This window comes from Larimichthys crocea, chromosome XIV (assembly GCF_000972845.2).
Source record: "Larimichthys crocea isolate SSNF chromosome XIV, L_crocea_2.0, whole genome shotgun sequence".
In the NCBI taxonomy this organism is placed as follows: Eukaryota; Metazoa; Chordata; class Actinopteri; family Sciaenidae; genus Larimichthys; species Larimichthys crocea.
In genome coordinates this window covers 9106-22296 of record NC_040024.1, presented here as the reverse complement: position 1 = coordinate 22296, position 13191 = coordinate 9106, and the positions used below count along the sequence as shown (strand labels likewise).

The 13191-nt window shown below is 43.7% G+C and overlaps 1 protein-coding gene across 1 annotated transcript in view; it reads right to left on the bottom strand.

The window, feature by feature from the left end:
- Positions 1-4592, bottom strand: part of hspa12b (heat shock protein 12B) — a 12366-nt gene extending 7774 nt beyond the window's left edge. The window contains exons 1-2 of the mRNA XM_027287709.1: positions 1972-4592; positions 577-741 (exon numbers count right to left, since the gene is read on the bottom strand). Coding sequence (XP_027143510.1) covers positions 577-741; positions 1972-4305 — 2499 coding nt within the window. The 5' untranslated portion in view covers positions 4306-4592. The remainder of the gene's footprint in view (positions 1-576; positions 742-1971) is intronic.
- Positions 4593-13191: the final 8599 nt, after the last annotated feature.

Below are 13191 nucleotides of genomic sequence, written 5' to 3'. Positions count from 1 at the left end.
GCGAGAGCTCTCCGTTGTTGACATGACTGTAAAGAGTGTAGTTGTAAAGTTTTTTGAATAAATCAAATTCACTATGTGCTACAGCACTACTTTCAAGTTTAAACTTGTGTAATGTTCAAACCAGTAGCCTCAAAATAGCCCTACAGTACGATACAGTAATTCAGTAGTAAATATAGATTTGTAGTTTCCCATTCTGTGCTATGAAAGAAATCAAATTATTGCAAATCAAGTCAGTATAAATTCATGTCCATGACTAAACTGCACTTTCTTGTTGCATACATTGGCACCTAACAGCTTTCACCACACTGTCTAATATACATTTCCTATTATTTAATATATCACATATGGTATGTATACAACAGATGTATTCTTACTTTGCTTAGTGGTTTGTTTTCTACTGTGATGACTTACCTTCACCGTGTGTTTGTAGCGTCGTGTGTAGTAATCACTGTGCGTCACGGACTGAAATGGAAGTGAGAGGCGTCAGTGATTCTTAGCGCGAATGTTGTCTGTACGTCATAAACGAGGCGCAGAACTCCCCCAGTTCGGCTTCGGCTTCACACGGGGTGACAGATGGTAACGGTTCCGTCGCAGAGTGCCCCTTGGTGTCTCGATCATGTAGGACCGTGGAGTGCCTGCATGAGACACCACAGTGCCCCTCTCCAGGATGTCTTTGACCCAGACGTGGTCACCTTCCTGCAGGGGTGGCATTTCGTGTGCTCTGTGGCGACGATCGTAGTTCTCCTTCTGTTTCTTTTTGTATCTCCGTTCAGCTCTCCTCAGATTGTCCAGATCAGTCCAGCCTGGTGTAAGCTGGGATGGGATGACAGGGACAGGTGTTTGGATTTTCCTGCCCATGAGGAGTTCAGCTGGACTGTGTCCATTTGCCAGAGGAGCGGCACGGTAGGCCATAAGAGCAAGATAAGGATCGCTTGACTTCTTTAGAAGGGCTTTGACTGTCCTTACGGCCCGCTCTGCCTCCCCGTTGCTCTGAGGGAAGTGGGGACTAGACGTCACATGGTCGAAGCCCCACTGTTGTGCGAATTTTCTGAAGTGCTCCGAAGCAAATTGTGGCCCGTTGTCTGAGCGCACTACGTCTGGTATGCCATGACGTGCGAAGATGGATTTGAAGTGCTCGATCACGGCATCAGATGTGGTGTGTGTGAGCTTGGCAACTTCAAAAAATCTTGAAAAATAGTCCACAATGACTAGATAGTGTTTGTTGCTATCCGTCTGAAACAGGTCTGCACCGACAGTGGACCATGGTCTTACAGGAAAGTCTGTAGGTTGCAGCGGTTCTTTGAAGTTGACTCTCTCACGGCTGCAAGTGTCACAGCTCTCAATCAGCTGTGTCAGCTCTTTGTTGAGGCTTGGCCACCAAACAGACTGCTTAGCTCTCTCCCTACATTTTGTAATTCCCAGGTGGCCCTCGTGCAGTTTCTGTAAAATGTCTGCTCTAAGCGATGCTGGAATGACTAGTCTACAGCCAAAAAGCAGCAGACCGTCGTGAACTGTTAGCTCACCTGAGAAGGGCAGGTAGGCCTGGAATGCTGGTTGGATGGAGAATTTATCCGGCCAGCCATCCATGCAGTATGTTTTAAGCGTGTGGATAAGAATGTCTTTATCCTGATGTGCCTGTATTTCTCTAAGTCTCTTTTCAGTTGCAGGCAAATTTGCGATGACAGTGTTTGCATAGAGACTCACCTCTTCCTCCTGCAGTCCATCAGCTGTGCCGCGGACTGGAGCTCTGGAGAGAACATCAGCTGTGGCGATGCTCTTACCTGGCACATGTGAGATGGAGTATGAGAATCTCATGAGCCGCATGCGTAGGCGCTGTATGCGAGGTGGCAGCTCGTCTAGACTCTTTGAGCCTAGTAGGGGAACTAAGGGCTTGTGGTCTGTTTCCACCTGGAACTCTTTCCCAATCAGGAACTCTTCAAACCTCTCGCAGGCCCACGTAGTAGCTAAGGCTTCCTTCTCAATTTGAGCGTAACGCCTTTCTGTGTCGCTCAGTGCTCTTGAAGCATACGCTACCGGCTTCCAGTCTGCTCCCTCTTGTCTCTGTAGGAGTACGGCCCCCAAGCCATACGATGATGCATCCGCTGAGACGAGTGTGTCTGCATTCGGATCATACAGGGCAAGACCCGGTGGCGTTGTCAACTCTTCTTTGATTTGATCAAAGGCTTGTTGTTGCTGAGGCCCCCAGGCCCACATGTTGGACTTCCTCAACAGGTCACGGAGAGGACGCGTTTTCTCCGCTAGGTGAGGTAGGAATTTTCCTAGGTGGTTGGTCATTCCCAGGAAGCTTCTGACCTCACTGACGTTGCTGGGCACTGCCATGTCTTTTACGGCTCTCACCTTATCAGGGTCAGGGCTGACTCCAGTGGCTTCAATGACTTGGCCCAAGAACTTGATCTTGTGCTTTGAGAACTCACACTTGTCATTGAGGGTCACGCCGGCCTCCTGAAGTCGCACCAGTGCCTTCCTCAGCCTCTCATCGTGCTCTCTCTGTGTCGCGCCCCAGATCAGCACGTCGTCCATCTGACAGAGAACACCTTCCAGCCCTTCCAGTGTGCGAGATATGCGCTTTTGGAAATGTTCTGGGGCAGACGATATCCCAAAACACAGCCGGTTGTAGTGATACCGCCCAAAAGGCGAGATAAACGTGGTGAGGAGAGAAGAGTCTTTGGAGAGCGGGATCTGCCAGAATCCCGATTTGGCATCAAGTTTTGAGAAAACCTTGGCGCCAGCAAGCTGTCCTAATGTGTGTTCGACAGACGGCAATGGATGTTTCTCCCTCATTACTGACTTGTTCAGCTCTGTGAGGTCTGAGCAGATTCTAACTCTTCCTGAGCTCTTGAGCACCGCAACCATAGGTGCGCACCACGCTGTAGGCTCATCCACCTTCGAAATCACTCCTTGCTGCTCCATACGACTCAGCTCCTCCTTGACCTTTGGCAGGAGAGGGAGCGATATGTGTCGTGGCGTTGACAGGGAAAAAGGTTTCGCATCTGGCTTCAGTACAATGGTGTACTCACCCTCCATTTTCCCCAGTCCAGAGAAGAGCTTTGGGAATTCTCTTTTTACAGTCTCTTTGCTGTCTAGGCTGATGCTGTTGACTCTGGCGACCAGCTGAAGCGTCATAGCAGCTGCTCCACTGAGAAGTGGTGTGCGCAGTCCTTCCACCACATACACTTCCTCATGTGTGCTATGCTTGCTGTTACTAAGGACGGCTGTGAATTTTCCTTTCAGCTTCAAAGGTACTCCACCCGGTCCATAGAGGATTTTTGTTGCTCTGGCCAGCTTGTTGAACTGACCTTGGGCATACAGTTGTTCTGGGACAGCTGTGACGTCGGCCCCAGTGTCAATTTTAAACACTGCCTTGTGATTGTCCATTGTCACTTCAGTCATCCATGGGCTGGCCTGCGCTTTCTCGGACACAGAGCCCAAAAACACAACATCTTCGTCGCTGTCCTCATGGAAATACTCAGCCACTGCTGCTACATTGGCAGCTTGTCTCTTTTTTGTTTTACACATTCTCGCATAATGTCCTTTCTTTTTGCATTGGTTACACACAGCGTCTTTCGCTGGACATTGCTGAAGAGTATGCCCTCGAGTGTCTCCGCACCTCGTGCACTGTGACTGCTTGTCACGACTTGCGTTCTGTGGCATCTGTCCGCTCGTGTGCTGCTTCTTCTTAAAGCTCGTGACTTTGGCACCACGTGCCTGCACACTGTCCACTTGCGTGTTGCATGCTTCTGTTTTAAAGTTCGTGTTCAGCATTGCAAGTTGCTTTTTTACACTTTCACTCTGCCGCGCTTTGCTAATGGCAGTATCCATTGTTAGTTTAGAGTCCAATTGCAATTGTTCCGACAACTTCTTGTCTCTCAAACCCACGACAAGACGATCCCTTACCATCTCGTCGTGCAGAGCCCCGTATCCGCAGTGTTCAGCGAGGCAATGCAGCGCGGTGTAGAAGCTGTCGACTGACTCGCCAACTTCTTGTTGTCGCACATTGAATCTGGCCCTCTCGATAATAACATTCCTGCGAGCTATGAAATGTCCATCCAATTTCTCTTTGACCAACTTGTATTGGTTTGCCTCTCCCGGGGTTAAGTGCAAGGAAAGTAAAATGTCCTCCGCTTCTTCCCCCATTGAATAAATCAATGCATTCACCTGATTTTCGTCATCTTCTTCCTCTAATCCAGAAGCAATGCGAAATCTTTCGAATCTTTTTATCCATTTCGTCCAGTCTTCCGCTTTGAACGAAAACTTTTCTGGCGGAGAAATCTTGTAGTTAGCCATGCTGCCGATGCGTCGGGTATGCTCCTCCGTCAGCCAGGGTACACCTCACTCGTGGCAATCAATCGATTCGCGTGAAAAGTGCTCTCCAAACAGCACGCTCTACCTATCTACACTGGTACACTACACTTATTAAAGAAGTTAATCGACTTTACTTCTGACACCATGTTCAGTTGGCCGTGCTATGAACAATAATTCAGTCGGAGACCACCATGTGTGTGTCCAGTCGTAGCGGTGTACGTTTTATTCCTCTCCCCAACTTCCGGTCCCCCACTAGGTTACAGAACAAAGGTTCCCCCTTAATATGCCTAACACTACAAGTCAAAGTGTTGTATCCTTGCATCTTTACACTCGAGCTATGTCTATTGTGAGCAGCCAATTGTGTGACCAGTATAATTACAACATGAGTTCAGCATATTTACCTTCATGGGCTCCCACCACTCCGGTGAGAGCTAACCAAAGAGGCCACTCTTCTGTCGAAGGGGGAGAGTTCCTCCACTCCCGTCCCCCTGCCTGTTTGGTCATGCTTCGGCGGGGGGCAGAAACCCTCTGCTTCACCTCCATCTTCAGATCTGACCACTTCTTTTTGATCTTTGTGTGTGTGCGCTGCTCAGAACCTACGGCATTTACAGCCTCACACACACTCCCACTCATGTCTTTTTTTCTTCATATTTATCCCTGTTGACAGGGTACCAAAGAGGATCTCCCTGCGCGTCTCCACTTCATTTACAAGAATCTCTAGCTCAGACTCTGTAAAATTCCTTTCTTACCTTTGTTCATCGTGTTATTTAATCGGACAGGTGAATCTCAGGTCCAGGACCTATTTAAATTGATTTGCATATTTAAATGGGGACGTGGACAGGGAGGAGTTTGGCACATCTGCATGTGCGCTCAATTCCACATTGATTGGGATATACAAAAGAAATGTGCTTGGATCCATGAGTACGCACACTTTGATGCTGAATTTTTTTGTGTGTACGACAGCTTCCAGGTTTTGGCGTACGCCAAGTTTCAGTATGAAATCCACGCAAGTATTCGTACATGAGGCCCCTGGTCTTTGCTATTTCTGGATTTTTGTTTGTTGGACTTGTGTTGTTCTGGATTTTGGTTATTGAGTCTTTTGTTTGTCTTTTTGGCTGGATCTCCAGCTTCCTTTTGGGTTTTTTTTTTTTTTTTTTTTTTTTTTTTGGCTCTGCTGTGTGCCTGTATTTAGGTCCACTCCTGTTGTAAGTTCTCCACTGTGGGAGCAGCCCACCCAGCCTCTCCATCCACACAGAAACTGCTCTATTGCACAGGCTAGTCAGGGTAAGGGTCTCTTCCCTGCCGTGTCTGAGGAGAAGGCCCCTCTCCTTCTCAGACACCCTCTCCTCCAGAGCTCCAGGCTCCTGTCTACCAGCCAGACAGAGCACACACCCACAGCACAGAGCTCACAGCCTGGGCATCAGTGAGCGCCGGTCCTGCTGCATCCACCAGCATCCACCAGCAGCTTCAGGCAGATGACCTTTGAGCTGCATCAGTCCAGGCATGGTAGCGGCAGGGACTGCTGTTTGACCGCCCACTGACTCTACAAGAGCTGCATGCTGCACTGCAGAGAATGCAGGGGCTCCAGGCTTCAGGCATCGATGACCTTACAGTTGAATTCTACAGGGCATTCTGGGACATCTCGGCCCATGATAGGCTTTTGACAAACCTGTTGTCTGGGTCACTGCCTCTGTCATGTCGGAAAACGGTCATCACCCTCCTGCCCAGCAGATCCTCCACTGGGACCAGATGTACTGTGTGCCTGAAAGGTCTATGGTAGATAACATCTACCTCATTTGAGATGTTTTGGCGATCTCCAGTTCATTAGGCATAAACACTGGATCTCATTGGATCAAATGAAGGCTTTTGACATTTGCGTTGAACACTGCTTCCTCTGGAAGGTCATGCAGAATTTAGGTTCAGCGCTGGTCTCATAGCCAAGATCCAGGTGTTGTACAGTGACATTGAGAGTGTGCTGGAGTTTAATGGTGGCTTGTGTGCTCCTTTTACAGCATCCCAGACAGGGCTGTGCTGGTCCACCTGGCTAGTAGGACAGCCACCTCCAGGCTCCAGTTTATTTAGAGATATCTGACTGGACCTGAAGATCTGGTGTGGAGGGACATGGCCAGCTACATACTCAGGCATGTCAATAACCTGGGGCTGGATGCTGCTCTGTTTTTAACTGTTTTTAAATTTTTAAAGTTAGGTTACATCCTTTTTATCAGGGTGTTTTTAAATCCTGGGTGCTTTTTCAATGTAAAAAAAAAAAGAGAAGTTGTAACTCTCTGTACTGGCTGTTGAAAGAGCCTCTAATCTGGCGACTCCATGTAGCTGTTTGGGGCTGTGCCCATAGACATATATACGTAGACGCCGCATTGAGCGCTGAATCATACGTCGACGTCACCGCTATTTTGGATGTGGCAAAGTAGAGCGCAACCCTTAAGTTGCAGAGTGGCAACACACGGAAAAAGCTGTGCAAGAGTATTCTTTTCCAAGGTTTTTAACTTGGAAACACACACACAGACTGCAATTGTATATTGTATATATGTATGTTTATCAATGCCCACCATGTATATATGTTCATTAATGTGCACCCCCCTCCGTGTGTATTTTTGATATATTCACACTTTTGATACTGCTATATCTACACTGTGAATATCTTTTTATGTTTGTCATATTTATACTGTTTATATTTGCTGTATTTTCTTTCAGTTCTGTTTAAACTTATTTTATATTTCATGTGTATTGCTGTTTGCAGCAGGGATATATATATATATATATATACACATATATTAAACATAGAATATATGTTATGTAATATATGTTATATATTATTAACATTAAATATATATATTAAACAATTTCCCTACAGGATTAAATAAGTACTTCTGATATATATATATACACATACATACATACATACATACACACACACACACACACACACACAGACACACACACATACATACATGTATATGTGTATGTATATATGTGTGTGTGTGTGTGTATGTATGTATGTTACACACATTAGTAGCTGTAAACACTCAGCATTAGAAAAATACATATGTTGGTTTGGTGCTTACAAGGAGTAAACATTTATAATCATCACTTTAAAAGTTACATATGTTGTTTTTGGTGTCTGTTTGTTTTCCAGATATATTAGTGTGTGTGTGAATTGGTGTATAAGAGGCATTAACTTAAAAAACTTTGTAGAAAGGCGCTTTATGAAGTTCAGTCCATTTCCTTTTATAAGTTTATGGGCAGATCTGCCACATCCAATATGGCGGACGCATTAACGTATTGCAGCAACGGACCAACCTGCTCAATGAGGCGTCTTTGTATATATGTCTATGGCTGTGCCCAGCCGGGCCCTGTGGGCTAAGAGCACCAGGTGCACCTCTGTCTAGCTCCAGGAGGGGGCCCTGGTCTCCAGAGCTGTTTCTCACAGCCACCAAGGGGCCCCCAAACTGCAAGTTCAGTGTTTGTAGGGTAATCAGGTCAAAATCACTTTTGGGCTGGGCTGCCACGTAGTAAGTGACATCTTCCAACAGTTATGACGGGATGATTGACAGCCGCCTACCATTCTGAAGCAAGAGAATAATGGTATGCACCATTAACAACATAGGGGTCTTTGTGAATCACATTTCGTCTGATCCCTCCCCTGATCTATATTTTATATAATTTAATAGATTAAATCTACTGTATAAAATCTTTAGACTCAATCATCATTTTGTGTTTCTTCAAAATTCAAAACAAAGGCTCTTTAACCAATATTGCAACATCACTGACACTCAGTTTAGGCATTATCACAATGAAGACGCATATTAGTATATGTATAAACATGTCGACTACACCTTTATCTACATTATAATAACTCCGGATAGACAGAAAAATACATCAGTGGCTGTCTTTGCTTATTGCTTGCTTGTCTTTGAAGTCATGAAACTAATTACTTTGATTTATTGTGAAGTGTTCATTGATTGGTTGGGTTGTTGATTGACTAATTACATTGTACAGTTGCATAAAAAGGTTTGGACACCCCTCTGAGGATGCATAATAATTGAGTCTGTCTTCACAGAAAATGATCACAGTGGAATGTCATTCATTTTCCCATTAAAGCTGATGTGGGTTGTTTTCCGGACATATTTTTAGTGTAGTAATATTCATTTGTATGAAATTAAAACAAATGTGAAAAATAGGCTGTGCAAAAATGTGGGCACCCTTGTCATTTTGTTGCTTTGAATACCTGTAACTAATTAAACACTGAGTAATTGGAACACAAAATTGGTTTGATGAGCTCATTTGTCCTTAAATTTCAGGTGCATCCAATCATGACAAAAGGTATTTAAGGCGGCCAAATGCAAGTTGTTGTTCTTCTCTTTGACTCTCCTCTGAAGAGTGGCAACATGGGGACCTCAAAACAACTCTCAAATGACCTGAAAACAAAGATTGTTCAGCATTATGGTTTAGGGGAAGGCTACAAAAGGCTATCTCAAAGATTTCAGCTGTCAGTTTCCACTGTGAGGAACATAGTGAGGAAATGGAAAGCCACAGGCACAGTTCTTGTTCAGGCCAGAAGTGGAAGGCCAAGAAAAATATCAGAGAGGCAAAGACGAAGGCTGATCAGAATTGTCAAAAACAACCCACAGACCACCTCCAGAGACCTGCAAGGTCATCTTGCTGCAGATGGTATCACTGTGTATAGTTCAACAATACAGTGCAATTTGCACAAGGAAAAGCTGTACGGGACAGTGATGTGGAAGAAGCCTTTTCTTCGCAGACGCTACAAACTCGCTTGAGGTATGTCGCTTGAAGTATGCAAAAGCACATTTGGACAAGCCAGCTTCATTTTGGAATAAGGTGCTGTGGACTGATGAAACAAAAATTGAGTTATTTGGTTATAACAAGAGGCGATATGCATGGCGGCAAAAATAACACAGCATTCCAAGAAAAACACTTGCTACCCACAGTAAAATTTGGTGGAGGTTCCATCATGCTGTGGGGCTGTGTGGCCAAAGTTGAGGGTCGCATGGATTCCACTCAATATCAGAGGATTCTTGAGAATAATGTTCAAGAATCTGTCACAAAGTCGAAGTTACGCTGGGGCTAGATACTTCAACGAGACAACGACCCAAAACACTGCTCAGAATCTACTCAGGCATTCATGCAGAGTACAATGTTCTAGAATGGCCATCCCAGGCCCCAGACTTGAATATCATTGAAAATCTGTGGGATGATTTAAAGTGGGCTGTCCATGCTTGGCAACCATCAAACCTCACTATACTAGAGATGTTTTGTAAGGAGGAATGGTCCAATATACCTTCATTCAGGATCCAGACACTCATTAGTGGCTATAGGAAGCATCCAGAGGCTGTTATTTTTGCAAAAGAAGGCTCTACTAAATATTGATATGATTTTTCTGTTAAGGTGCTCAAATGTATGCACTTAATTTAATTTTGTTTTGATGCATATTGCACATTTTCTGTTAACCCAATGATTTATAAATAAAAATAATAGCAATTGTCAAGGGTGCCCAAACTTTTTCATGCAACTGTATTCTATTCTGTCCAGCAGTTTTTTGCATGTTTTTGTTTTTTTGTGGGAGGAAACCGGAGTGCCCAGAGAAAACCCACGCAGACACAGGAAGAACATGTAAACTCAATGGTGACCACCGTGCTGCCCTATGAGGGATTCAGCCCTCGACATTGTTAGCAGTGATGCAGCTAAATGTATTCTTCAGCCAACAGAAAAAGCGCTTGAAGCTATTCTTCTTCTTCTTCTTCTTCTTCTCCTTCCTGGTCTTCATCTCGAGGGAGAAGTCTTCGTCTGAAAAGCCAAAGGTATGTTAAATGTCTCAGAAGAATTAACAACAATGTGAAAGAAGAAACAATTCAGACTCCAGTGGATGTGAGCATTTCCTACCAGATGTGCTGTCACTGTCTTCTTGCTTCATGTTTATGTCCTCAGGTGAAAAGGGAGCCGGAGAGAAGTCACTTGTAAATCCATCGGGGGACTGCACTGACCTATTTTCAGAAAGGTGCTGAGTTAATATCTGATTCATGATGTATAATGATGAACACGTTCACATTCATCTGGCCTAACTTCTCAATTTCTTTCTATCTCTATCTGATGACTGACATGTCCAGAGGAAATCATCTCACCTAGGCTCACTCTCTGAGAGGACATCATCTGCCACGTAGCGGCAATCAGGTGGTGCAGACCACACCTTGATGAAACGTGGATATGATGAAGTTGATCCGATGCCTGTGCCACAACTCCAGCTGTGGAATCAAGAAACATTAAGTTCATAAAAAGTGTTTTCCACAATCAATCCAGTCGTGGTTGCAAACACAGAAACTTACAAAGAGTCACGGTGGTGGGTGCTCCTTCTGATAAATGGATGTTTAAGGAGTTGACTGGGGGTAATCCTCACACTGGCATCTATCTGAAGCATTGCCTTCAGCAGGGCGATGCATTGCATCTTTTCTTCAGCATCTGCCACTCTCAGGTTCGCAAGGGCAACTAAGAAAGGACCAATATGAGTAAAATAAACTAATCTAAAATCTAAATTAATCTAATTCATTAAAACAGAATCGATCAAAGTGTCAGCAGGTCCAACACAATCTACTAACACTACACTAACACCTACTTACCTTTTCCACGTCGTCCAGGCTGCGGAACTGATAGGCTCTGTAGTCACCAGGATAGGGCAAGGTTCCCCAATACTCACCGTGTGTCTAAAAGAAGATTAAGTGTATTTCAGATATCTTCTAATCACTTTGACTGATTCAAATGTATCAAATGTTTAATCCTAACTAAAGAACAGGATAGACTTTTTGGTGTTTTCATACCTTCAGTCTCCATTGACCGTAATCTGTTTTAAAGAAATATATTTCTGAGTGTCTCCCAGCATTCAGAAGGTGGACTGGAGGGAGACCCAGGAGATCAACCATGCATTCCATCTGTAGACAAAACAGCATCACATCAAGGTATGCAAAAAGATGCTTCTTATCTTTTTAAGACTAAAAGCTGTCCCTCAGTCAAAATTATGTTTAGAATATATTGTCTAGCATTTACACATGACTTTACAGGCAGAAAAACATACTGCAACATCATGCAGTAAAGGATTTTGTGAGGGTCTGTGATTGGTTAGATCTTACATCCACACGTACTACTGCAATATGAGGTCACTATGAAAGATGAGCTACTGCAATATGAGGTCACTATGAAAGATGAGCTACTCTCTAGAAGGAAAGGACAGTTCATCTAGTTGCTACAGTAGGGCTGAATATTAAACCTCAACATGTTTTAGTACTAACCAAAATGTGTCTGTAAAAAACATACTAAAAACCAACATCTAATGTCTCTAGGATAAAAGGAAACGAGAGTCACTTACTACATTATATTCACTGCAACCAGGGAAGAGCGTATCTCCAACTAATATGTTGGCCATCACAATGCCTAAAGGCCACATGTCGATGGCCTCTGAAAAGGGAAGTCCCAAATAAATTTCTGGAGCTCTGAAAATTAAAAAATGTACAACACAGAATAACGAATGCCATCAAATCTGAACATCCTACAAACTAGTTGTAACATGATTCAAGCCTCTATGAAGCTCACCTGTAGTGCTTTGTTTGGTGCATGGCACCCTGCTTTACTTTGTAGGTCAGAAAAGCCAGTTCAAAGTCTATAAGCTTCACCCTGAGGGGCTGCTCTTCACAGTCCAGCATTATGTTGTCCAACTTGATATCTGAATGGATCACTTCAGTGCTCTTCAGAGCGTGTAACGCTGTGCCCAGCTGCAAATCAGTGATGATATTAGACAATGCAATACTGTAACTGTGACAGATCTTTACTGTTGTTTCAGATGCTTCTCTATCCATACCTGTTGCATAATACTCCTGATTTCATGTAAGTGCAGAGGTTTAAAGTTCCGCTGGTCATAAAAGTAGTCCTTCAGAGTCACATCCAGCATCTCAAAGACAAGTGCGGGTCTCTTGTCCACCAGTGTGAATGAGTCAATAAACCGGACAATGTTGGACTTGTCCAGCTTCTTCCACATGAGAAATCTCATGTCAACTGGAGAGAACACAGTACATGACAGGTTTAAAGCTCACTGGTTGATACATTCACAACTTTTTGATATTTAGATAAACACAATATAATCGATAATGACTAAAAGGACTTACTTCATTGTTGAAGCTGGTGCTATATTGAGCTTTAGAGCACTTTACAGCAACTGTTTCATTGGTGTCCTTTTTGATACATTTGAGCACATCTCCAAAGCCTCCACCACCCAGATATGACACCAGTTTATAGTTATTGGGTAACGGGTACTTAGCACTAAGATAGCTGCTGTTGATGGGGCTGTAAGATAAACTGGATGATGAATTTTCCATCGAGAAGGTATTTTCCTAAAAGAGCATTACACAGGAACTGTGGATGAAACAAAGGACACGTTACTTTGATTAATTTTAAATAAGCCATCATCTCATGTTCAACAGCTCAGAGTGTGTAAATGTAAGCTTCATTGGGAGTTGACACACACATAGCAGCGGAGATAAACTTTTATATTTATATGTAAATAAAAGGTACTGTACATGACTAAAGCATGAAACTTTCTTTTTCTTAAGTTTACCCATCATCTCTCTAACTTACATCATTTAACATATTTAAACTTTTTTTTAACAATATTTTTATTAATTTTTCACTCATTTTACATGTAAAGGACACAATATTATTCACACACACACACACACAGACATTATGTCTGCAGTAAAGATGTCTATTGCTCAGTATACTGTTTGTGTATCCCGAGCAGTACAGATATTTACCGCACACACACACACACACACACACACACACACA